A 26,366-nucleotide genomic window follows, 5' to 3' on the forward strand; every position below is an offset into this window, starting at 1 on the left:
GGGGAGGTTTGCGAGTAATACTAAGACACCATCCAGTTACAATGTCAGTATTTCTGTAAGAAAGGGCTGTAGGTGGGACTGGCCCATAAAATATGCAATTGTATTAGTTGTAGAAGGCATGTCCGTGTCTTCAAAAACCAGACTGGTCTTAAGATATTACTCTTTATTTGAGACAGTTACCATTACTTCATTAAAAAATGACAAAACAGCAATAAACATTTTAGCTCTTTAATGAGCAAAGATCAGGTCTCTTAGCATTGGAATAATATTCATTATCCAGATTATCTTTATTTCACTCAGTGACCAGCAATATGGCCAAGAAGTACAAAGAAATTTTCCATCAAGTAGTATACAATTTTTGTGTGTAATAAGCTTTCATTCTTGAAAAAGAGTAACTGAAAAGAAATGTTTCTGTTACTGCAGTTAGTTTGTCAGAGAAAGTTCTTCGCATTATCTTACAAACTATCAAAATTGCTAGTAATTTGAAAAAATGTAAAAAAAAATCACATAACTTTAGTCTAATAGAAATATAGTACAGGTAAGAGAGAAAGTATTTATCAGGGATGTGCTCTTAAGTCCATCTCAATTATTTCTTTTATATAAATGTACATCTGATTACATATACAAACATTTTGAAAGGACCATGGTGTATCATTACTGGAAAGCAACAGGGGAATGAAAAAACTTCCTGTGATTTTAGAACGTTCATTTGAAATCACACAAGCATTTGAAGTATTCAGATTTTTAAATTTCCAGTTGTTGGCTCTCTCCCCCTTCTTACACAGCCTCTTTTTCTACGCTGTTGCCATCTGGTCTAGAGAATTCAGTTGAATGGCAAAGCTAATGTATAGCAAAAAGGGAAATAACTTTATATCAAAGTATTATAAGTAAAGTTTGTAACATGCAACATGAGTTGAAACAATAAACTGAAAGGTGTAAAGTGGCAATATTGGGGCATTTTTATATCACAGAAAATCATTGAAATTAAACTTTTGGACACACGTTGCCTTACCTTTTGGATCTAAATATATTGTAACTAAGTCACAGCAAATTATAAAACCTTCATCAAAGGAGATTCCATTAAAGTGATGTTCAAGTTAGAAATTATTTAGGTGCAAAAGAAAAAGAATATGAATAGTACAGATCTTTTGGGATTTGTATCAGTGAGTGTTCACCGCTCTATACCTAGAATGCCATCAATACCTTTAAGAACAATGTTGCAATTCCCCCTATTTCTGAAGCTACCATGAAATATTTTACTGTAATTACTTTTTTGCCCCTTTAAAACACTTCTTTAGGTCTTGCCAATTGATGGAGAAAGCTTCTATTAAAAACTCCAATGGGATGAGAGGAATTTTAATTACGGCTTAATCAGCAGCACAGCCACCAAGCATATAAATTATCATGCACATCGTGCTAAAAAGATCCAGTTTCCTTTATTCCCACAACTTTTATACTGACAGCACTTATGTGATAATGTTGTACCTGCCAGGCTGTAAAACTTCTTTGACTGGCAGATTTCAGCTTGAGCCCCTTTCTAAGGCTTTAACAGCATTGGTGCTTTGTGTACTTATTCAAACATGTAAATATGGTCTACACAATAAAACAGGTCCAAATGAAAATTGGTGAAAATTATCTGACATTCCATTAGTGTGTCCCTTGTGCATATTTATACATTTTTTTTAACATTTTCAGTCATAGTTCTTTCCTGTTTGTGTTGCACATGCCTAATTCCATTATGTAACTTAAATCTTCAAAAAAATAATACTTGAATGTGAATGAAAACGTATCATTCAGGACAATTGCTTCAAGCAATTGCAAACAGTTGGGTTTTTTGTTTTGTTTGTTTTTTTTTTCCTTTTTTGTTTTGTTTGTTTCTTTTTTAAGTTCATTTGATATATGTACAATTCATTTTTTTCAAAACCCCAGAAGTTCTTGATATGTATATTCACATAATATTCCTCCATATTTAAATAGTAAGAGTCTTGTAGGTTGAAAGCCAAGTAATCTTCAGTAATATCACCTACTGTAATCCATCAAAAAATAAAGTTTGTTTCGTCTTGTCTGGCTATACCCTGGTTGTTGAGTGTGAATGGGGGTGGGGATGAGGATGGGGCAGAGTATTGTTCTGTCCTCCAGTAAATGTATTGAATGTGTGTAGGGGCTGAATCCCTGGTATAGTGTTGGGGATCATTGTGATGGTGTTGGGTGTCATTAAGGGAATATCATCAGGAGACCTTCTCATAGCTAGCGTGTAGTCTGGGGGACAGGCGGTCCTAAGAACCACCTCATGTGGATGGATGGACTCACATTCATGATCCAAGTCAGTGTGCTTCATTTGGAGGGACATTATCTCCTCTTCTTGTGCATGGGTAAGATCATTGGTAGTAGTACGTTGTGGGCTACATCTCCTATGAACATCATGTCTCCGCTTGTCTTTTTTGTAGTACAACGCTGCAAAAGCCAAAATGTTCAGGAACAGCAAAGATGCACCAACTGCAATAGTGACACTCAATTCTGTTGAATAGTCCCTTTGATCCACTGAAAATGGGCTTGGCTGTTGTTTGGGATCATCTTGTTTGGCTGTAGGAAAGGCTGAAGTAACAGAAACAGAATTTTTCCTTGTTGGTCTGAAAGTATTATCAGTTGATGGCACTTTAGTTGTGGTAGAGGTATACTGTGAGATGTCGTTAAGATTGTGCAGATGAGGTACCAGTTCCAACCAAAGGTTCACTTTATTGGCCCTATAATGTTCTTTAACTCGTGGTTTTAATCCAATGTGAAGATACAGTTGGTCTTTCTGAGAATATCTGGTCCATGCTACTTCTTCAAAACGATTTGGTTTTGTATGGATGAATTTCGTATCTTGCGGCACTGGTTGATTTGGGTCACTAAAAAACATATAAAAATAAACTCGGATGTTACAAAGTATTTCAAAAGGAATTACAAAATTAGCATAATTAACATTTTATACTTAATGTTTAAATCTGCTTTTGGACAGAGCAGAATGCTATTTCCTAAAATTAGAGGCCTTAATAATCTTGATTAGAAACAGCATTATGCAAATGAACCCGTCCTTTACATAGACTTCAACAACTTCCTTAGTTCCCCAAAATGCTCCCACACAGAAATCCTTTGCTGCTGAGGTCAGGTTTCCAGCAACGTGGTAACGCAGGCAAATATCTAGGGCAGACCAGTGGGAGAGGACATGAAGTTTTGCTGTTCTTTTCCAGTATCATAAAGCTCAGCATTTCAGTTCCTCTGCAGTATCTGTGGTCTTCCAGAGCTCAGGTGCAAGACCACAGCAGGCACAGCTCAGTATAACACATAGTGACTTACAGTCCAATGGCAGAAGGTAGAATAGTGTTTTGAACAACCAGTGAAGGCAGAATTCATAAAAATGACAATTTTTTTCAAGTTTTGAGGACACATATTTTAGTCAGAAGTGTCAATTTAAATAAAAACATATTATTAAAATAAGGTGCATTATATAAGATGCAATATTTATGTAATTTCCTGTCTCATGGGATGAAAATACTATCAGTGCTGAGGTGAGGTCAGGTACTGATGTAATAATTTTTAACTCTACATGTATGTTCATTGCTTAGTCTTGCACTTTTCTGGGGATCCTCTAATTATTTTTCTGTACAAAGTATTTTCTTTATTATTTCTTCAAACAGGAAGATCACAAAGATATTCTTCCCTCTTTTTGCTAGAATATGTAAATAAGATGAGGGGCACAATAATAAAATATCCAACCCAAGTCTTAATGTCTTATTCTTCCTACAAGTACTGATGCATTCCCAAGGAAAAGCGCTGCATCTTTATATCCAGGCTTTACACATAAGACCATTCGTTATCTGGTACTCACCCAGTTTTTGCGAAGTTTGTCCAGTAGGTCATCACCACTGCACTCAGCATGACATCATTTTTGGAGAAATTACAAGGAAATAATTCAGTAGGACCAATCATGGGGATTCCTAGTACGTAAGGAACCTCATCTCCATGGGCTGCATCTGCCCAGGCAGGTACCTGATCTGTCTGGCAGTGATGATAGAAGGCATAGAAATATGTAGGTGATCCAAAATTTGAGTGAAGATCTGCTGTAGCCACTGCTGGTGCAACCCACTGGTGATCAGTGAACAAAGCCAGCAGCGTTTTCCGTCTGGTCTCGGGATTGTGTCGATCTGCCCAGTCCGTGTACATAAATTTGATAGTTTCCCTCAATATATCTTTGCCTTCAGGGTATCCGTATAAGTTATCGACAAAATTCGAAACGGCAAAGTCAAAATCACTCGCTGATATGCCATCTTCACTATCCACAATATTTTCAACAAATTTTAACCCTTCCCCTTGGTTAACTCCCAACATGATGTCGTAATTGAGGAATTCTCCTTGTTCCATCAATATCTGAGGATCATCTGGTATCACATCGCCATCAATTACTGGTCCAAAGGCTATATGGTATCTTGCTGGTTGAATGTCCTGGTCGACAAGTTCTCTGTAAGGCTTCTTCTGCAGACATTCTACCAATTCTACAGTGTCTGACATGTTGCATCCAACTTTTGTAGCCAACATCCTGGCGTATTTTGCAGGCTGAAAACTAACTGCCCAGCTGGAGAGAGCTGTTCCGCTTTGAGCTATTGCTCTTTGAAAAAGTCCTGTGGGGAGAAATATTTAAAAACTACTGAAGTGACCTTGAAACAGCTACATGCTTGAAAGATTCAAAGGAGTTCTTTGAAACAATAGAAAACTTAACAGAAGAGGTACTTGAATCTTAGTAATTCTTAAAGCCAGAAGATGGTGAGATCTGACTGTCATTGTACCTACAGGTAACGTATACAAAATAAATGCAATATGTGCAGAAATTGAAGCAAATGATTCCACCTCAATGCAGTCCAGCTGGAGGAACAGATTTTCAAAACAAACTCAGGAAGCCAAAAAAGCACGTGACATTACCTTGTGTAGGAACACACTATCAACTTGAAAGAAATTCCTACAGTTAAAGCCATTTAGAGGTGGGAGGAAAAGCCAACAAGTCTCTGAGCTGGATTGAGTTTCTGGCTATTGCTCAAGCCACCAGCAGCATGTGCACCTACAACTGTGTCATAAATAAACTTAATATTCTGCTTTTCAATGTTTTGTTTGGGATTAAACTTGGTTTGAGAGGTGCAGTACTTTTGAGAATTGTGTATCACAGTAAAGTTTATATTCTGGAGTAATAGATGAGAAGGTACTAGACAGCTGTTGAATTTATAAGTGTCTAATTCAAGATCTGTCTTCTAATGAGTATTTTTAATGAAGGTTTTAAATTATCACAAGTACATAAGAAGGAAAAACGTATTTTATACTATTTAGCTTAGTAAGTCAGAGATTTAATCATATGTTCAGGTTTACATATAGAGGGAAAAGAGAGAGAGCATGATCTGGCTCTGCATATTGTGTCCCTGCTTATTGTAGGGGTGCTGGACTAGATGACCTTTAGGGGTCCCTTGCCACCCAAGACACTCTATGACTTCATTGGAATTTATGCTGATTTAAGTAGCACTCTGGACCAGAAATTCTACTCATAGAAATAAAAAAATATATTTAAATTGATGTTTTCCTTCTGTAAGCATTTTTGAGCATATAATGGATGAAAGCCTCACCCCACTGTAGTCAGTCAATGAATTTTTTGCTATTGACTTTACTCCAGCCTTGTTCTCATACATCTTGTGCTACCTTTGTGTTGGGTCTTTGCTTTTGCCTGTTCCCTTTTGGGAGGGTAGTTCCAGTTCTGAAAGATAACTTGACTCTGAACCTTGTGTAAAAAAAAAATAATAGAAAAGAAAAAATGCTCTCCTCTAATACTCATTTCTTTCATGGAAGTACATCCACTTCATTTCATCAGAACATCTTTTGCACTGATTACTGGAAAACCTTTTAGACTGGACCCTACCTCCTCTAGTTCACTATGGGTTATACGAAATGCTCTATAGCACATTTAAGTTATGCTGGTGTAAGATATATGGGTTGAAACTTGGGTTTACTTCAGCTGGCAGGCACTTGGACTCATTCCACTGACTTTGGCAGAGTTGCTCAGGGACTGGAACTGACATCTGGCCTCACTTCATTTTGCTAAGAATGTATCTTAGGTCCAATGCTTAATGAATAGCTGGATAGGCCCACTAAAGGAACTAGAGTGAAAGTGCTCAGCTTACCTTGGAATTTTATTCCAATAATGAAAAAGATGGGTTTTACTTTGGTAAGAAGCACATTTCTATTGATAAAAAAAACTTCCGTAGCCTCTAAATCAAGCCAGAGATGTGTCTTTACAGCCTCTATCTCAATACCAGTTGGTACACTCAGAAGTTAGTTGGAATAAGTTGCTGGCAGGAAATATTTTACAGGCTTCTGAGGAATTTGAAAATCATTCTAGCCTGTATTAGGCCCACATCCAAGAGTCTTAAAATCAGAGAGGTGTAGGGACTGAAATACATAAACTCAAGGCTCTCCTTGAGGAGTCATTTCCAACATATTATTTCCTTGCAAAAGAGGAGTAAAAAATAAGAAAGAACTTGAGCTATAAAGCAAATAAAAATATATTTACATGTTTACAAGGTCAGATATTGGGCTAGTATAAATTAGCTCAAAGTCAGTGGAATTACCACAGAGGATCCAGGCATTGTAACAAATGCAACTAAATGCCAAAACGGAATTTTCACAAAGATGTATTTCAGGATACTTCATGATGTTTCTTTTTCACATGTGGTGTAAATCTATTTTTATTGCTTTATTAAATATCTCTAAACAAGGACAAAAGTGTAAGCTACTTATTGAGAAAGTGCTGATATAAACGCTATGGCTTGCTAAGTGCTACACAAACATTAAATGTTGGATTAAGTAAAAGTGGTCAAGAGTGGAGAAGAAACCAGATCTCCTCATTCAACCTTAAGCTACATCCTCTATAGCAAAACACATTTTTATGAGTTCTGATGAAAAAAGATGGTGCATTGTGGCTCTCAGATTGCAGTGTAATGAGTTAATGCTTACAGCTCGTTCCTGTAGGCCAGTTTATGAGTATGTTCTATTGAACAGCAGGTAGTTATGGAAAAAAAATATTACAAATTACATGAAAAATCAAATTGTGGAAATAGATTAAAATTTAAACCACTATTTTCCACTAGACATTTATTGTAAAAGCTAGATTATTTTTTTTTTCCCCTCATTTTAAGTGAAGGCCTGGTCTAAACAATCTGTCACTTCTATTGCCCTTAGTGGGCTCTGCATTATGACTTTGGGTAAATGTAGATCTTTTAATGTCTGTGGAATTATTTTTTACAGCTGTCCAATTAGTCTCCCGCAGAGTTACAACAATATATAAGTCAGTGGAGGATTGTATGCACCCAGCACAGCATGAAGTCCCTGGCAAAACTAAACAATACAGATAAAAATGTGTGACAACTGAGACAAAAGTAACGTGATCAATATGCAATCCCCATGCAAATGAGAGAAACTGGGTGGAACACTGGTGCAAAAATAGGAAAAAAAAATTAGATGCCTCAAAGAGCATGTTTTTAATTTCCTGTTATCTGCCTCAACTAGAGAGAAAAAGTGTTAGTTATGGAATAGGAAAAACAGAAGAAAATCCATTTGCAACTTGGATGCTTTGACAATTTTGGATCATGCATGCAAAACATTCAACCATTCTTTTATTAGATGACAGCAAGTGAAGTTCATGCAGTTTCAGATAAAAGATTTCTGAACTCGGTACCTGTTTCCTTCACACAAAATAATAATTTTAAGCATTTCAGCTGTTAGCCTAAGAGAAATACTGTCACTTTAGTTTGCTTTCAATTCTCCTCCTCATGAGAAACTAAACATGCCTTTCACAACTGTCAGAATATAGACAACCTCATCTACTGTAAGCATCACCGACTGGTTTTCCAAAAAGGACACCCTTAGGAAGGAAGGAAAAGAGACAAAAATGATGCACCAAGAAAATGCTGTTTAGAAGTCTCCTAGAAAGTGTTTCTACAAAGCTCCATAGGAAAAAAAGAAGGTCACCCAAAATTTTAACATGCACAGAAAAACTGAGGGAGAAGGCATCTCGTACAGCCTTTAAAAAGCTTGCTTAATATTGAGCTGAACTGAAAAGTTCATAGGAACAAAGAGAGTATACAGAGCATCACATAGTACTAATGGTGGTGGCATGCAGACACCAAAATTGTCAAAATTTGCAACCTGCATAATACCTTTGGTTGAATTGCTCCAACGGTTACCTTCAGAATAATGGGATAAAGTCAACAGATTGACGCATGAACCGCCTGCACCAGATCCAAAAACAGTTATTCTCAACGGGTCACCACCAAAGAACCCAATATTTTCACTAGTCCATCGCAAAGCTTGAATTAGGTCAAGAAGGCCATAGTTTCCTTTTGCTGCTTGGTCCCCAGTGCTCAAAAATCCTGTGAATGTAAATGAAAAAGAAAGGGTTAGCAAGTGATCTTCTGAGTAATCCTTCTGCTATCTTCTAAGTACGATTTCAAATGTAGATGCCATTAAATATTATGCCATAACATATTTTCCATACTCACTGGTCAATAACTTGCAATTTTGCATTCTTCTGGAAACAAATTCTTTGGTATTCTCACGTCATATTAATGTAGGGAAGATGAAGACACATCCCAGGCAAAATATTCATCTAAGTCTTAACATATTGCTCCCAAAAACTCCCAAAGCATGAGCTTCAGAATAAAGGGTTAGCAAGCAGATATGCTGCAACCATGTGGCAAGTGATTTGGTCAACTGTGTCTTGCATTTCTGTACTTAGATGCAACAATGAGCTTTGCATACGTCTGAGAGGCAATGATTCCACTTCCCTGGAGACTGAGTTTGGTTATGTCCAGAAAACACGCTATCTTTTCTTTTATTTCTCCCCCCAGAACTGCAGCTTATGGAATAGGACAAGCTGGGTTGAACAATGCGAGCAGCTCCCAACTTCCCGAGCTCCAGCCCACAGTCAGTAACCTGAGTTAATTGAATCTACATTAAGTGGATAAAGACATGTTAAGCTGTTTCCATGACCCCGTGATCTTTCTTAAAATCAGGAAGATAAGAGCTCAAGGGTAATCTGGAGAACACAAGAATTCTTTCTTTTATTCACACTGGAAGAAAAAAAGTGGAACGTGTCAGGTAGAGGAACGAGTGTCTTACATTACCCCAGACATACCCTGGTATTTAGTACTGCTGTTCCTCCTGTCATTAGAGCCTCCTGCCTCTAAATGATGGACAATATAAACTTTGAAGGAAGCCTTTGTTGATGAAAGACATTGCTTTGCTTTTGGATCCCATTTGTGACATTTCCAATATTCTCAGCTTAATAAACTAATGTTTAAATTATACCAGCATTATGAAGTAGCCCAGCACCTCCATTTGCATATCAAACTGATTTAGATACTCAGTAAATCGACAGCGTAACTGTTTTTCAGCGCATGCTTTGTCAAGAAATGCAACCATTAGAACAATTATTTCCACATTAATTAGATATTAGTGAGTCTTCCAATCTCGTCAATGTTCTACTGATTTAACTCTCTGGAGTGCAGACAGCCTACTCAAAAGAATTTTACAGTAGTTTCTCAGACAAATGGTTCTCAAAGGAGTCCTGCTGTTTCATAATGACAATAAAAGCAGCTTTTGACACATTTTTTAGAAGAAATACATCCATGTGTCTACACATATGATGTAAGAATTTAACAAGAACATAGACAAACATGTGCTTGTATCTGCAGCCATGTACATAATAAATATGTCATTTGCCACTTTATTCTGATTTGACCACAAATGGCAAGCTTACATGAGGTGTTTGGGTGTATGTGTAGACACATCCACTAACACCCCTCCTTGCTGTGAGCTGCCCCGCAAGCCAATTGGCTGTGCTGCCTCCCTGGTTGAGCCGTGCTCCGTTTAGGCCGAGCAGCTTTGTTTGTGCAGGTCAGTCCTGGGTTTTGTTACCATGGAGAGGGAACAGGAAAGTGGCATGAGGTGCCAGGCCAGCAATTATCCCACTTTCAGACCTAATGTACCACGTCTAATGGGTGTACTTCATTCACTGCAGCCATAGTAAATTGTTACTGTGATACCAGACTTTCAAATAACCACTATTCTACAACTAAAACCTGCCACATTTACTACTTTACTGTGTGACAAAAGCAAAGTAGCATCACTGCCATAGAAGAAAACACCACCTTGATACCCAGGGAAAGCCCAGAATGAAAGTAATAAATATAATTGATTCATTATCATTTTACTATTACAGCTCAGTACTGAGTTGAGATTAATAGGGTATTTTACTCTGCTTCACCTTCTTCATTTTTCTTCAGTGTAGAATCATAGACTTGTTCAGGTCTGACCCATATGATCACCTTTTAACTAACTTTATTAATGTGTCTCCACCAGCCCACCGCTAAAACATGACAGTGGTTAGTAACCCTTTCTGTAAGTTTTTCCTAACATTCTACTTAAACCTCCCCTGGCATAACTTGAAGCCAGAGGGACTGGTGGGCGCACCTCTGTGGATGACCCCAGTATAATGCTTCCTGCACAGGAATATTCATTCCTGTCTTCACTCTCCACTAAAATATTGTCCCCCTTGAATCGTTTTTAAGAACACAGAGAGATGCTGTCTTTGAATCTATGGTAGCAAGTCTAATGAAAACTTTCTAACCAGTGTCACTGCCTTTGTCCTCTTGCTTGGAGTAGAGGGATGGTACCAGGGACTGTAACAAATTTAGAATGCTGGAATTTATGGGAACTACAGGATCCTGTGGCTGCACATGCTGGGAAACTCTTTCCCTTCCTACGCATAAGTATATGACTGGAGTGAGAAATCAGTTCATCATATTAAGCATGTGACTGCACTGATTTAAGGGCTTAGAGGAACACTTGACTTTGGCTGTCCTTGAAACACTGGCAGCAATGAGATGCGAGCAGTTACAACAGCTGCCAAAATCATACCCTAAACAAGTCCCTCTTTGCTTTTCCCCCTTTCCCTGGCTTGCAGAGCCCCTGAGCCTGGACAGGATCTACTCTCAGCAGAGCTACAGTGTTGGCTCAAAAAGATCCTGTAGATTTCTCAAAGAGATTCCATGGCATTTATTAGGAAAACAGATGGTAGGGCTATAGCTGAGATAAAGTGATCACCCCGAAGAAAAACAAATGCTAACGCTGAAGCTTTCTGAAGGAAGTGTTTTCTATACTCTGCATAATCTGTACCAAAGTGGAAAGCAAGTGAGCTTTTATCTGGCAAAGCAACAAATGAAAATTTTAAGTAAAGCCTTAATACAATACCCTTATGTTAAATGAGTTCACATCAACCCCGAAGCTTGACAGGGAAATGGGAAATCCTCGGGAAATGATAAATACACCAGTTGTAAAGACTCTTTGTGAAAAAGATCCTTAAAAGACAGCAAAAGAGGAAATGTCTCCTGTTGCTAAAAGTAGCCGTCAGGAAAGTTGCATTCAGTTCAGGAAATGTGCCAGAAGGGGGAGCTTTCAGTTTATTTAAAAAAGAAAAAAAAAAAAAAAAAAAAAAAAGAACCAAAAAAGAGCGAAAAAAAAAAAAAGAGGAAAAAAAATAATAAGGGGGAAACATTAATAATATTCACCTCATTCATCTGTATTAGACAAATTATGACTTGTGCCCAGAGTAACAGCTCCAATGCAAAAGAAATATCTCACGCCTCCTCAGCAAGAGCCATGTTGGCTGAATTCCATATCTGCACAAGATGGATGATTATTGATGTTGACTTTCATGACATAAAACATTTCTATCTCATTTTTCAGAACCATAAGAACAACACCTGTTCATGCCTTTTTTTTTTTTTTTTTTTTTTTTTTTTTTTCCCCTTGTATGCAGTAGTATCAGCATAGCTTAGAAGTATTCAATATGTCATGAAATCAGAGCCAGGACTGATGAAACAGAGGAGGTTTTTCTTTCCAGTTTGTGGATGTTTTTGTTCTAGCAAAGAGTGTCTCAACACAGATATACTCATCTAACTAAACACATGTAGAGAAATGTGTTAACACACCCCACCTGTAGGTGTGTGTGTGCAAGCACTAATTCCTATTTCACATTCAGATAAAATAGAGATTACAAGAATATATTTTTGCCTTTATCCCAAGAGGAGCTTTCAAAATATAGTTAATATAGGTACCATACATTTATATGCCACAATCATTACAATATCAAGAAATGAAACTAGCAATTTGGAGTCACAGAGGTGAACCTGCTCTTGCTGAAAAGGGCATGTGTGTCTGAAAGCTTCTCTGTTTTAAAACTGCATCAGCTAGACTATTAAAATGCATTATTCCTCTCTGAAAATGTGGTCTTATCATTATCCTTGGACTGTCATCTCTGCAAGAATGCTGCTATCATATGTTACCACCTTTTGCTCTTGCAAAAAAAAAGTGAAGTAAATTATTCTTTATTTTAGTTATTCCAGGAAGACAGTTGGGAAAATAACCCTTACTATTGCATTATTCTCTAAAAAGGTCAGATTGAGCTAATTTCGTTCCATAATTAAGTCCTTCTACTGGAAATATTCCAATCATCAGCTGAACAATCGCTATTTTATATTCTGAATTGAGAGGTTATCCCTTCTTTTATCTCCTCCAAAGAAGCAGACTCTAATAGAATTATGGAAGTGAGGATGTGGTCTTTTGTGAGTTTAAGAAAGAGATTTATTAGGCTCATTTGGACCATTTCTCTGTTGCACGTCCGTTAGACAAATAGGCAGAATCTGCCACAACCAGGCTCTGTATTTTGTGTTAAGATATATTTTAATGCTTTATAGGCTTATCTCTCTGGGTAATGATTTCTGCTTGTCATTCTCATAGATCTTTTTCTAATACGATTCCGGCATTTTTGAAGAGTAAATAAAATAATGGAGTTGGGAAAGTGAAAATATTTTATTGAAAACCTTAGGAGACTGAATTATTTTAAGCTCTAGCCTTATTTGAACATTCAAATTAATGCAGCAGGGAAGGCCAAGACAGAACTTTTCTTAATGGAAGGGACTACTACAACCTGCTGGTGCACTAAAAGACCAGGTGCAGGACGGTGGATATGAAAGTGCCATTTCACATCACAGAGAACCTCCCTCTGATGAGATCTGTCCACGTAGAGTGTTTCACAACCCAGCAACCTTCATGGCTGGATGAAAGTAAGAGGCAGAATGTCTTGGACACACACACACACACAAAATCTGCCTGTGAGAAAACACACAATAGCAGATGCTACTTTAAAATAAAACACAAGAGCTTATAAAAACTGGTCTGATGTGCTTAAACAATGTGGGTTTTTTAAAGAATTTTAAAGAGCTGTGTTACTGAAAGCAGTAAAGCTCAAGACTTTAGCACTACCCACCTGCTTAGTCAAGTGTTGTAATAATTTAGCTGCGTTTCCAGTTACAGCTCCCTGTGCAGTCAAATACATATTCTATTTTGTTAAAAGCAAATGTTAAATTTTACAAGTACAGGTACATCAATGCATGGTGGAAGAATGCAGGACATATTGGAAGGAAGAACTCATATTCCCTCTGGATTACAAGTTCCTTGATTGGGACTTTAGTTTGAAACCCTCTATTTATATTGAATGGTAATTGCCATGTACAGAAAATTTCTGTTGCCCTTTAAACTATACCCACTCAGTTAGAAATGTGAGCAAGATAAGCAGATTTTAAGCAATATGGTTAAACTTAAAGAGCTCATTTATTTTCATCTTAGAGATCTCTCTTGAATTCACATCAGCTAACTAATCCGAATGAATTACGTGAGCATCAGCACCATGAACATTAATGTATATGTGATATTCATGAAGCAGAGGATACTGCTTCTTGCTTTGCTGACCAGCACATCCTAATATTAATAGCCTATTTTAGTAATGGACAAAAGGTAGGGTGAATAAGAAGGCTAGGAATTCCCATAAGGAAGATATAGGAGAATTTAAACTATTCAGAGCAAGCAAAATACTATTTCATAGGTATCTGCAATATACTTCTGCTCCAGAATCAGATAAGCAGGTCTTCTGAAAATGCTGCTCCATCAAGAGTTTTGCACCAAGTTAATTTAATATACAAAAAAGCAATTACAACATTAGCAAAGTACTCACCTGTTTCTGTAGCTTTCTGCCAAATACTTGTTGGTAATATAAGTCATGATTCGAGAAGCACAAGATTTTAGCTTAACCCCATGACATGTGTGAAGTGTCATGCTACACCTTTCCTGGCTTTTTAAGATGCATGAGACACTGTATTTATGTACAGATTTTATTTTAATTTTATGTATAGAAGATAAATTGATATGTCAGAATCTTTGGAGGTGGACAGCCTGTACTGGTAAATAATTAGAAGACAAATGTTTTGTTGCAAAATATCTGTTAACAGATGTTCATTGTCAGGTCAGATGGGGCTCTGAGCAACCTGAGCCAGCTGAAGATGTCCCCGTTCACTGCATAGGGGTTGGACTAGATGGTATTTTAGGGTTCCTTCTAACCCAAACCATTCTGTTATTCTATGATTATATATAATTACATATGCATTATATGCATATATTTTCAAATTATTCAATTTTCACGTAGTGAGGTTATATGACTGGTCACATAAGTTGTTCAAAAACTAACTTTTATTTTCCAATGTCATATCATAAACTTTATAAATTAAGGGAAGTATCCTACATACAAGTAGCCTACACTGATTTTTCAGCCCAAAACTCTGGTTTAGAAGGAGTTAGACCTTGCATTTCTGCAGTGATCAAGTTACAACTACCAAAAGAGCTGAATGTTCCATATAACACTGATCAAAGTGATAGGGGAGATCAGGAAGGATTCTGATATGAGATCAGTTTAATTGCAAATGTTCTAGTGATGTGGAATTTTAATTTATTTGTATTTCTTTTTAAACAAAGACTTATAGAACGAAAATCCATCCATTTGATATGGCTGGACTGTATGACTGATTCAAAGAGAACACCCCAGAAACTGAAAAGATTTTTGTTTGTAGTTGTTCCTACTATTTCCACAACCTCAGTCTCTCGGTAAAAAACTAAGAAACAGCTCAACTATTTCAACTGTCTTAAGCTGTGTTACTGTAAGAACAAAAGCTCAAGGTTAAGTGTATGAACAATAAACCCTATTGCAAGCATTCAGAAACATCTACAGTAATTAATTAACTTAGCAAACCAAAGTGCTTCATCTGTGAGGTAGAATTGCTTAAAAATACCACAAGTACCAACTTGCCTGGCCAGTGCTCTTATAAACCACTGTCTTTGAGAACTCTAGTACAAATATAAATAAAATAATAGTCTCTAGAAGGCAGCATGGGTAAAACCAAATCTTATTACAAGATGAAGTGTGAAATAATAAAAATCCAAACCATACTGATTCTCTCTCATACACTGAGCAAAAGCCCAAATGGTAAAGAGAGACTAGACAGGAGAGAAGTCCGTAGCCAAAGCCATCATTTGACTTTCCAACTTGGCAGAAGAAAGCAATGCCTCGAGGGAGAGATTCCTGCCTTCACCAGGACTGAGTGCACAGCTGTTCCAGTCCTACTTACTCTGATTAGCGCAATATGCGAAATTAAGTAGCCCACAGCACATTGCATCAAATATCTGTCCTCTACTATAGTCTTTCACCATTTCCATAAGATGAGAGACAAGGCATTAAGATATGCTGGCCTTTCATGCCATTTGCCATCACTTAATTTTAGATGGTACAGTTAAAGCAGCTACAACCCTGGAAAACATGTTTAAGTGGAGAGTTAACCAATACCAGGCTTTAAAAATTGAAATTGACCCAATTCTCCACTCTCCTTTCTATTTTCCTTAAAAATCTGGGTAAAATGAGTTCATTAGCTCAAGATAGTTCAGATGGTCCTTGAAGATCTTTCTACCCAAGACATTTGAGAATTTTTTTGCTATATAATGAACTGTTTCATATGTGCAGCTACTCAGAACTACATGTGGTTCAGATTCAGGTTTCCAAAATCTCTTTTAGGTAGCACACTTTAATTGATTGTTACATGCCAGAGAGCATTTTGTCTAGCTTGGGCTTGGAAATCATATTTGCTTTAAAATGGTCCCTCTGGTTGCAGGTATATGTTTTCAGTAATCCCACTCAGTATTTCAGCATTTTGAACGTGTATGTGGATGAAAGAAGGGACAAATTTAATTTCACTAGGAGGGAAAATTCATATTTTAGAAATTAAGAACACGTAATTATAAGTTCCACTGAGAGGGACAGCACCACAATCTTAGATACTTCTTCACAGTGTTGAGATCTGGAATGAGGGTCCAATCAATGATAATACATTTTCTATGAGCTGATGAAAGGGAAGTCAGAAATTTTCCTGTATAACTGTATAATAAAATCACCAGTTAGAAGCCTAGCAGCTATTTCAAAGTGCAATCTTTCAATCGGAACACAGAAATTATGACACTAATTTACTGTGAACTCAAATTTCCTTATTTGAAAATAAATAGAAAAGATTAACCACTGGACCAATTTCTCAAGAATTGCATTCAGGATGTCATCACTTGTGTTTTTAAATGAGGACTGAAGGCTTGCTAAAAATATGTCACTGGTCAGAAAATATTTACTTCAGGAAAGTTTTATGAACAGTATAATAGAGGTAGAGATCATTCCAGATCATCACGAAAATGCTTTCTCATTTTTGAAAGTCCAAGTTGAACAACACAGGAGACTTAAAAAATCAAGGCTTGACTTCTGTAGCCAATTAGTGTAGACAGACCCTTTAAATATACAGGGAATCTGGGTAAGTTTTGAGAAAGTTTGAGAAATAAAACTTTCATACCTTCCTTCTCTCTTTCTTCCTCTTCCTTTCCTCTTGTCTTCCCATCTCTTTTTGCAAAGCTCTGTCTTATTTAATCAGTCTTAACATGATTCTTGCAGTTCTGTTCTTCAGGTGAATTTATATCTCTGTCTACTATGCTCTTTGAAACAAACATGGGGGCACACAGCCCATTTACCACTTGACAAATCCTCAGGAATACCTGACAATATTTTTACTCCTGTGGTAACAATCTACTGTGCTCTCTGTGTTTCCCCAAGTCCTCAACCTACCTGTGGCATCACATTCACAGGTGTCTCCTTGCCACAATACAATACGCAGCAGTAGCACAGTGATCAGAAGATGACATTCTGCACTGTCCCTCTAAAGACCTAGAGGCATGAAGACACTGCAGGCTATCTTAGCGTGCACGTAAGAATAACTTCAGATACAAACAAGTAGAAAAAACAGCAACCCAATTTCAGTTTGAGTTGTAAAGTGAGACATGTTGGAGCACACCACAACACCACCATAATTATGCCACATCAGGTTATGTATCACAGCTTGTGACTGCAGCTGTTATTAGTGCTTCCAATGGCAGAGATGCTGAATCTTTTCTTACCATCAGAAAAGGGCTTGTCCAACAGTGAGAAAGCTAAGAAATACAGCAGGTTTTCAACTTAAACCTGTGGACCTCTAAAAGTCTGTAGGCTACTTCTCAGGGGCCAAAGATCACTAAGAAAGGAAACCAATTAAGAGCAAACTCAAACATACTTTATGACTGTCTGAGCCTCTGGGAAGAACTTTGAGAGGCCTCTAATAAAAAATGTTGTAAAGAACCATCTTTATACATGGACCTGTGCTAGCCAGATCCTTATAATATTTTTTTTGCTATTAACACCAGAAATATTGGTAAGAGCATATATGCCTAGACAAAGGCACAGAATCTATTTTTCTGGTAAATATCTATCAGTTCTGACAAAATCTAAAGTAACTCAGAATTAACCGTATACCAGATCCTTTCTTACCTGTCATCCTGCCTCTCCTAGTACCATATTTGCTTTCTGATGTGTCTGAATTTCCTGTTCCACAGAGCAAAATGCTTTATCTCATCATAATGATTTCACTGCACTGCAACACACATTTTCTGTCTCAAAGGCGGGGAGCTGAAGAGAACTCAAGGATGGGATGAAGGTAGATGTTATAGAGACAGTAACTGCCATTTACCAAAAAAATGATTGCTATTAAACTATTCCTCCCTAGCAGAATCCTGAGGGATTTGGCCACTGCTGACTGTACAGCTGTTACACAAAACAGTAGGGCATAAAAGATATGTATTAAAATATAAATCATACACACAAGTCCTGTGTATCTCTGCAAAGCAGTCTTATAAAATACCTGGTCATATGTGTATCCTCTAACTTTTCTAGCAACAATTTAAATAAATACAAGATGACAAAGGATTGTCCTTAGTCCTAGGAAAAAGAAGGAAAAGAAGCCTCAAATCCACCAAAATTTCCCTGAGGATAGAATGACTGCAGCTTCATCCATTGCAATTTCACATTGGTGCACTTCAATTAAGGCATAGTAAGAATGCAAAGTAATTTATACTTATAGATTAGACGTCGTCTGTGAAAAATCACCGATTAACTCCAAGTAGGTTTCTGCAGTACCAGAAGCACAAATGTTGTAGTACTCTGTGATTTGCTTTTCAGTTAGCATCTTGAAATTACAAAAGCAAAGCTGAAGTACCTTTTTTAAAGGTATTAGTAAGGAATACTTTGTAAGCATGGACACTCTCAGACACATGGCATCAGTGTGCTGATCTGCAGGTTTCACTAAATAAAGTTTCATTCATCAATAACGTACCAATACAAAAATTCCTGTCCTGTTTCCAGTAATGGCCTCAAATGTTGCTGAAAGGTAATTTTTTAACTCTTTTGTTCCAGTAAAAGAATTAGTGAAAAGACTGCCTACTGTAGCTTCAACCAAACACAGTGCTCTAGTTTTCTGTCCCATCCTTTCATTTCATTCTGCAATTAATATCGTAGGTATCATCACTACATCATCTGCAAATATTCATATACCCACCTACAAGCTCATTGTTATTCTAAATCTAATTCTAGTGAGGAAAAAAAAAAAAATAATTATCAGTTCAAACCAAGTAAGGGGTGATTCCAGGCCCTTAAGCTTTTGATATTAGCAAGACACAGAATCAACAAAGTGGCTAAGCTAAGTAATATTTAATGGGTAGCAGAAAATAATTGAAGTTTCAGATAATGAGGTTTGTGCGATGGCTGGAAGCTTAGGCAAGATTCTGGAAATCTTTGAAAATAAAAATGTGTGTGTACATATGCCACCCAGCTCCCAGTCACTGAGATTGTTTTACATTTAAAGATTTCTGCAACAAATGCAGTGAAAGAAAACCAGTGTCCAGCTGAGGTAAATACACTGTTACAGATGCTAACTCTGCATTTACTGCCCCTATATTTGGTCCACAGTAGGAAGCCAGGTATTCAATATTGCCTAGCTGGCAATAACAGCCTCCTCTAGCATGGCTAGTTTCACCTTTTTGCCATAAGAGTACAGAAGCCTGCTAAATAGCAAAGTGAGGAAAATAAAACCAACAAAACCTAAATTATTTTATGTTTCTGTCATGTATTTAAAAATCTAACACTTTTTAGAAAGCTATTCTACAATTATAATGCTTTGATACGATACAATTACACGGTCTTTGAGTAGGAGGATTCTTTTATGGGGAGATAAAATTCTTCAGCTACTCACATTTGGATGAAATTAGGTGTCTTGATGCTTAAACACCCACTTGCAGCCAGACTAAGAGAAGGAATGCAAGTCAGAGGTGACAGGGAACAAATTGTCAGCCCTGAGCAAGAACTGAATTTATACAAAATGGTCACGTCTAACAAAACAGTTCTCTGAAAAGGACAAGAATGTCAAGCATTTCTATAAGGCAGCTAAGAAACATCATGGCAAAGAGTGGCTCACTCACAGGCATCAGTTTTCTATTTTACCATTACAAGTGTTACAGCTTACTACAAAGTGAACTAATGCTCAGTACTCACACAACAAGTACAACAGTGCTAATTTGTTTTTAACGCTTAAGCAAATACTACAGGTTCTAAAGGCACTTTCCTAGCCTCAGATGAGTTGGAAAATCTAATCTGTGCTAATTTTCTCAAAAACAGATGGTGCATGAATTAAACTGTGTAGATCCTTTAAAGTTTCCATTCTCACTAGGTCCCTTTTGGGATAAGTAATGCTCATTTCTTAAGGCTCTATTCTCCTGCACTTATTTCTCTTAAATAACTGAAAACAGCCTCCTTAATTGCTTAGGAAGATACACTCAATGGGAGACAAGTGGCAGAATTTGGGCCTTCAAAGGATGATGTTATGAATGCAAAGCTTGTCACTAAATCTAATATCTTGTGGTATCTATGTTATTTACAATGGAAAAAAAGGTTCATTCTAGGCTAAGAAACATTATCTGTGGAAGGTAAAAAAGCCACGAATATACCAGTAAACCTTATTCACACACGTCACTTGAAGGCAGGAGGTATGAACTCATAGAACTAAAAGCCACTTCATCTGAAAATAAAGATTGCAGACAGTAGGCATTAACAACCGATTTTAGCTGGGTTTTACTATTATAAATGGCTTGAAACTTCACCACAGCCTTGGGCTTAACAATGTGAGAAAGGAAACACAGCGTGTTCTTAGGCTTCATGTGAAGAAAAGAAATCAACAAGTGAAGAAAAAAAGTTGGGAAGGTGAAATAACATTAAAAGAGAGTTTATGAAACCAACATGACTCTCCATTTCTCAGTAGCCTAATAGAAGCAGATTTCTGCCCCTGTTGGTGCAGTATCATAATCTGGAAACAAAAACAAAACCAGAAATTTCACAAGACCCGCAGTATCCACTCAGAAGACACCCTGTTCTCCTGGAGCTCTGCACATCTCCTTGCACACCTCCCATCTCTCCCTCCTCTAAATCAGACATTTTTACATGGTGCATAAGCAAGCTCCAGTCCCAAGGTCTGCTCTTCTTTCAGTCACAGTCTGTTCCTTAAGGGAGCAGGTTGAGGGAAAAAACATAAATGGTCTATTATTGTGCTTCCTTTCTATGACATTTATATGTTGTCTGGAATGGCGGCAGTTTACAATATGTTATGTTTTTACCCATACCCTGCAATAATAAAGTAGTAGTAATACTCAGTTCATAGGAACACGGGCTCAGCACAAAGAGGGCAGTGACATAGACAGGATTACAGAGGAAAGCTGTGGTGGAAGAGGAATTGAACCTGCTTCTGAATTACAGGCCAGAAATTGGATCTGGTAGACTCAAACAATGAGAAAGCTACAGAAATATTGTGCCATTATATCTCAAAGATTGTCTACAAGCACCTGCCCACCTATAAAACTCCAGTGAAAGTGTTCTATTAACATACTGTATAACACAAGCTGGGTGCTAACTGATTAAATCAATTGAGTTTTAATAGACTTTGCTCAACAACACACCCCAAATGACACATCAGTAATTACCATCAGATCTCAAGCAACATCCTGACAAAGTTTGGGAACGTAAAGCACATCTGCTGGATTGCAAGGGATTGCATTCCTGGTGTGCTCGAGATTTGTCAGAAAAAGCATTTCTACTCAACATTAATTCTGCTGACTCTGAAGATTGTTTCAGTTAACAAAGGCATCTCTGACACTGCAATATAGAATCCCGTCCCATTTCTGGCAATGTACTGCTAGCAAAATCCCAGCTGTTTTCCGTGGAGGAGCAGTGTGACACATGGGTTGATTTGCTGGCCTGATTCATCTTTATATGATTTCTCAGCTTCTAACTTAACATGAATAACTTTATATTTGTAGTCAATGGGGTAGAACGTAACTTGACAGTTAAAGTACTTATGTTCTTGGTCTTTACTCGTGAGACAGTTAAAGAAGAAAGAGAATTCATCTCTTATAATTTGTTAACTTCTGAAAACAGCAGTGATGGGTTGACTACACCGATTGCAGAAAGGAAGAGAGTGGCTCAATGTCTAGCAGTTACATTTACTATCATTCTGCACACCATTGCTGTCTTCCACCGTTAGAACAAAAGGTACCACGTGGGTTTTGCTTTTCAAAGATCCATCAGTCAAATTCAAAGATAATTATGAATCTTAATTTCAAAATACTAATTTTGAAAAGATCATGTTAATTCTTATGAAAAAGTCACATTATTTAAGAAATAAGTAAAATACGTGCCTAAACCTTTAGAACTACTCTCAGTAATCTTGAGACAACATATTTCTTTCTGGGATAAAAAGAATTTTACTGTATCCTTCTTTCTTCTCAATATTACAATTAATTGCTGGAAGACTTTTAACAGCATTATGGAAGACTATGCAACAGCATTACAGTGGCTGAATTGCTGTGTCCCTCTCTGCAGTCAGTAAGTCAACCTCCAGCTACCACATTGATACTGAACTGTTTTTTTCCCCAACACTCTCAATAATTTTAAAATTCTTTAAATATATAGTTTAAATTAAGTATCCCTGTGTCATTAGTTATGTGAGTTAAAAACTAAACAACATGTATTGGTGACTAACTCATTCTAAGGAGTTTTTACATACTGCTGTGTGCTACCCCAGATGCTGTTTCACAGCACATACACGACCTAGTCAACAACACGTTTCATTTCACACTAAAAGTGACTGAACACAGATAATGCTGTGCTAGGCATGAAAAATACTGTTTAATACTGTAAATCACTTCCTGAGAGCTCTTGGGAACTGGCCATGTAGGAGAGTTTATGCTTCTTCCTGGCTTTGTCCTTCCCAGAACTATGTCAAAATAGACACAAAGCACAGAGCAAACATGCTACGTACTAAAAAAAATGTTGAGTAAGAGAATACTACAGCTGAATAGTCAAAATCTTAGGTATAAGAAAAGCAAGCTTGTTTGAACCCCTGCATAGTACAACACAGCAACACAGACTGAAGAGCTTCTTGCCTATCATAGTACCCATCCAAATACCTTTGCCCAACAGGCAGGGCAGGTATGGACCAGTGTACAAAGCACAGTAAATAAAGAGGCACAGTTATTATCATTTAAATGATAAGAGATCAGATAATAAAGTAATGGAGTTGGGATGTAAGAATGAACTTACCCAAGACCTGTATGGAAAAGCTATCAAAAATGGAAACTTTCATCCATCACTTCCTATGAATTTGCTCATGGGGATTTTGTAACGCTTTCAAAAACAGATGATTGTTTTCTAAGGCAGTGAAGCCAGTGAACTTAATGAAGGTATTTCCATTAATTTCATACACTTTGCATTCCTCATTTAAAGGAGGATTGAACATTGGTACATTTCCTGCTGTTTATTGCTGCTGCAGCAAAATCTTGCATATATGTTTTAAAATCAAAACCCTCAAGCTATCTATTCTAAAGTGATTAATTGATTGGAGAAGATGCTTATTACAAAATAATGAAAGATTTGCTTCACAGCTCAGCTATTGCATCTATTTACTGTTTCAAATAATACAAAGGGCAGAAACAGAAGTCGCAGTTATTTCATCACTATATTGGTTTCTTTAATCTGTTTAGAAATCAGATTACCTTTTGCCTATAGTCTCACCATGGAGGGTTGAACAGAATGAACTTTTCACCTCTGGAATCCTTTATATTCAAAGCATTTGGTTTCTCACAAGCTAAAGAAAAAAATAATTATACAATCTTTGTTCCCACTGCAGGTACCTAGCAGGTTTTAAATATAACAAATGCATTCTGGCAAAGTTAATGTACCATAAAATCAAGCAGACTGTATCAGTCTTTGATACATATACCTGGTAAGCCATCACTGAAAATAACAGCAATTTATGCTAACAGATTATTCATCCATGGCAAACCCACCCTCTCTGTCAGGAAAGGTATTTTAAGATACAAAAACATAATCCCTTCCTCCTGTGTGTTTTCTCTGAGTATATTATTTACCCAGGATGCAGTGCCTGGTTTAAGTCCTGCTTTTAGTCAATTTTATAGCACCACTGAAACACTGGAAGTCAAGTGACTCAATGCAAGGTCACACAATGAATCTGTACCTCCGTGCAAACCAGAGCTCAAATGCAGCCAACACCTCCTTCTTTGCCCTAGATCATCCTGTCTCCTCTTTTAAAAGCATTAGCTTCAAAAAAGCAGCTGGTCCTGGAAATTCTGTTTACAGGCATTAAGGGCAGGCGAGGCATTGTTCAGGAGGAGCTCTTGTGAATGGGCTGCAGGGTGAAATGCTCTTGTAAAACCAACTTAGAGTGTTGCTGGCTTCCTCTTTGTTGTCACAATCCTGCTTATCTTTCATGCGACATAACGGTGCAGATGCCAAGGTCATAAAAAGTTTTATACGGTTCTGCCTGCTGCCTCTTCAAGGTGGGATGGCAAGGCAAAGGGCCACATGGAGAAAAATGGAGTAATAAAGTTTAAGTAGTGGGCAATAATATCCATCTGCAGTGCTGCAATGCTGATTAAGAGATGGAAGAAGCTCCCTTTGGCTCTAATTGGATTTTCTTGTGTTGTGTATAACCCTTGGGGGCTCCACACTGCTAAAGCCTACCCATGCTGCCTGCTTCTCCTACATGCATGACTCCCTATAGTGGACTTGTAAAACATACAAATTCTTAAGGTGCTGTGGAGCTGTTGGCAATATCCTTTAGAGACCACTGCATATTACTTAGAAAACCACACAGTAATCAATTAGTATGACATAATACAACAGTAATGGTCATCTAGAAAGTCTTATCTACACTGTAAAAAGAAGAACAAAAGAATCAGAATGCAAAAGTCTGTGTGGTTACCTAATTTATATAAAATCCTCTTAGACCTTATACATTGCTAACCATAAATGTAAGTAAATTTGAGGAAAAAAAATATAAATCACAAGCTAAAAACTAAGTTTTGAAAAATAATACTTGTCTGGGAAAACAAAAAAGCTAGAGCACTTGAACAACATTGCCTTCTGCTGAACTGAATCTGTTTTAATTTACTAAGCCTTCTACTCCAAATAAAATTGTGACAGCAAATTGAAGACCATTTCTGAGTCTATAGGCAGCCTTCACAAGTGCTTCCTTTATTCTGATAGATTTCCTAATGTACAAACCAAAGCACTGGGCTATTCCTCCTCACTACTAATTTCCAGCCCATTAACTGGAGAGTAAATTGAAACCATTTCATTAAAAGGAAAGAATACTGCAACTATTTAGTGGGAAGAAAAGTCCAAACCAAATGAAATATTAGAAGACTGGGAATGTATTTATACTTTTGTTAAAAACAGGAGGAAGCTGAAAGGATAAAGTAACAAAACTCTCACTCTCCCAGTAATTAGAGTGTTGAGAGTCAGGAAGGTGAAATCAAGAAGCTGGGAACAGAGAGGTACATCTGTGATTCATCAGCATAGAGCTGACAGTTGTTATTTGTTTGTGATTATTGAATGCTGTTTATGAAATTTTGTTCCTTGCTTATGACTGCCTGCATCTTTCATGGAGACACTTCCTATGTGACCTGAAGGTTTCATAAGTTGACATGGACCAAGCATTTTAGGAATTACGTTAATGGCACAGAGTATTGAAGAGAGCATCACAAAAAAACAGGGTTAGAAACCCTGACAAATAATAGGGATGAAAGAAGGAGACCAGCTAAATTAACCAATGACACTAAAAAAGGAAAGGGGCTTGTAAGCACAGCAGCAATTAGAGGCAGACAGTATTAAAAAAAATGGCAAAGAAAGACTAGCTTCAGAAAAATGCAGACTGTTAAACCTGGGGAGAAATGGGAGAAGACAGGGTAATGATGTTTGAGATTTCTCCACTTTCACCCCAGTTAAGTCCATCACAAGTTTGCATTGCCATGTAGCAGCCAAAAGTGATGCTTCTGCAAATGCAGCTCTTGTTTAGCTTGTTTAGCAGTTGAAAGGTACTAAACAACTCAGGTGTCACAGTATGTCTTACTTATCTGGAATACAAAGGAAAACAAATGGGAGTAAGCTCACCAAAGAGAAACAAAAATGGTCAGACCCTGTAGAGGGAATCGTCCAGAAAAGATCAAAATGTGGGTAAATAACACAAGGTAAAATTAAAATAGTTTGGTCAAAAAACACCCTAGGGATGACAGGTACATTACATACCATCTGAATTATTCAGGTGCCACATAAGGTGCCACTAGACACAGTAGCACCAGAATAAGAACAGGAAACAAATATACTTCTTGGTTATAAGAACTGCTGAAAATGAGGGAAAGTCTCCTGAGAAATGGTGGCATACCTCATTGATCTGAACTTTTAAAACTAAGAGACATAATGCACCAGAAAGTTTCACATTGGTGGAAACAGGGAGATGAAGATATAAAATAGAGCTTTTCCCTATCTAATTTCTCTAGTTCTGTCTGTTCTGCAGCTTTGCTGATTGCATGATGGATAAATGATCCTTACAGCATTTTACCATCACTGTGTTCCTGCTTTCCAGTAATGAGAAGACTTTCCT

General features: G+C 37.3%; 1 protein-coding gene across 6 annotated transcripts in view; it reads right to left on the reverse strand.

The window, feature by feature from the left end:
• Positions 1–272: 272 nt before the first annotated feature.
• Positions 273–26,366, reverse strand: part of NLGN1 (neuroligin 1) — a 307,956-nt gene continuing 281,862 nt past the window's right edge. For 4 of the 6 annotated variants that reach the window (XM_051626756.1, XM_051626754.1, XM_051626758.1 and 1 more), the window contains 3 exons: positions 8,262–8,447; positions 3,872–4,661; positions 273–2,891 (listed from right to left, as the gene is read on the reverse strand). In XM_051626756.1, the coding sequence (XP_051482716.1) occupies positions 2,069–2,891; positions 3,872–4,661; positions 8,262–8,447 (1,799 nt within the window). In that variant the 3' untranslated portion in view covers positions 273–2,068. Of the gene's footprint in view, positions 2,892–3,871; positions 4,662–8,234; positions 8,448–26,366 lie in introns of all 6 variants that reach the window. The other 2 variants (XM_051626755.1, XM_051626753.1) reach the window with 1 other exon arrangement.

The sequence above is a fragment of the Apus apus genome, chromosome 8 (assembly GCF_020740795.1).
Source record: "Apus apus isolate bApuApu2 chromosome 8, bApuApu2.pri.cur, whole genome shotgun sequence".
NCBI classification, from domain to species: Eukaryota; Metazoa; Chordata; class Aves; order Apodiformes; family Apodidae; genus Apus; species Apus apus.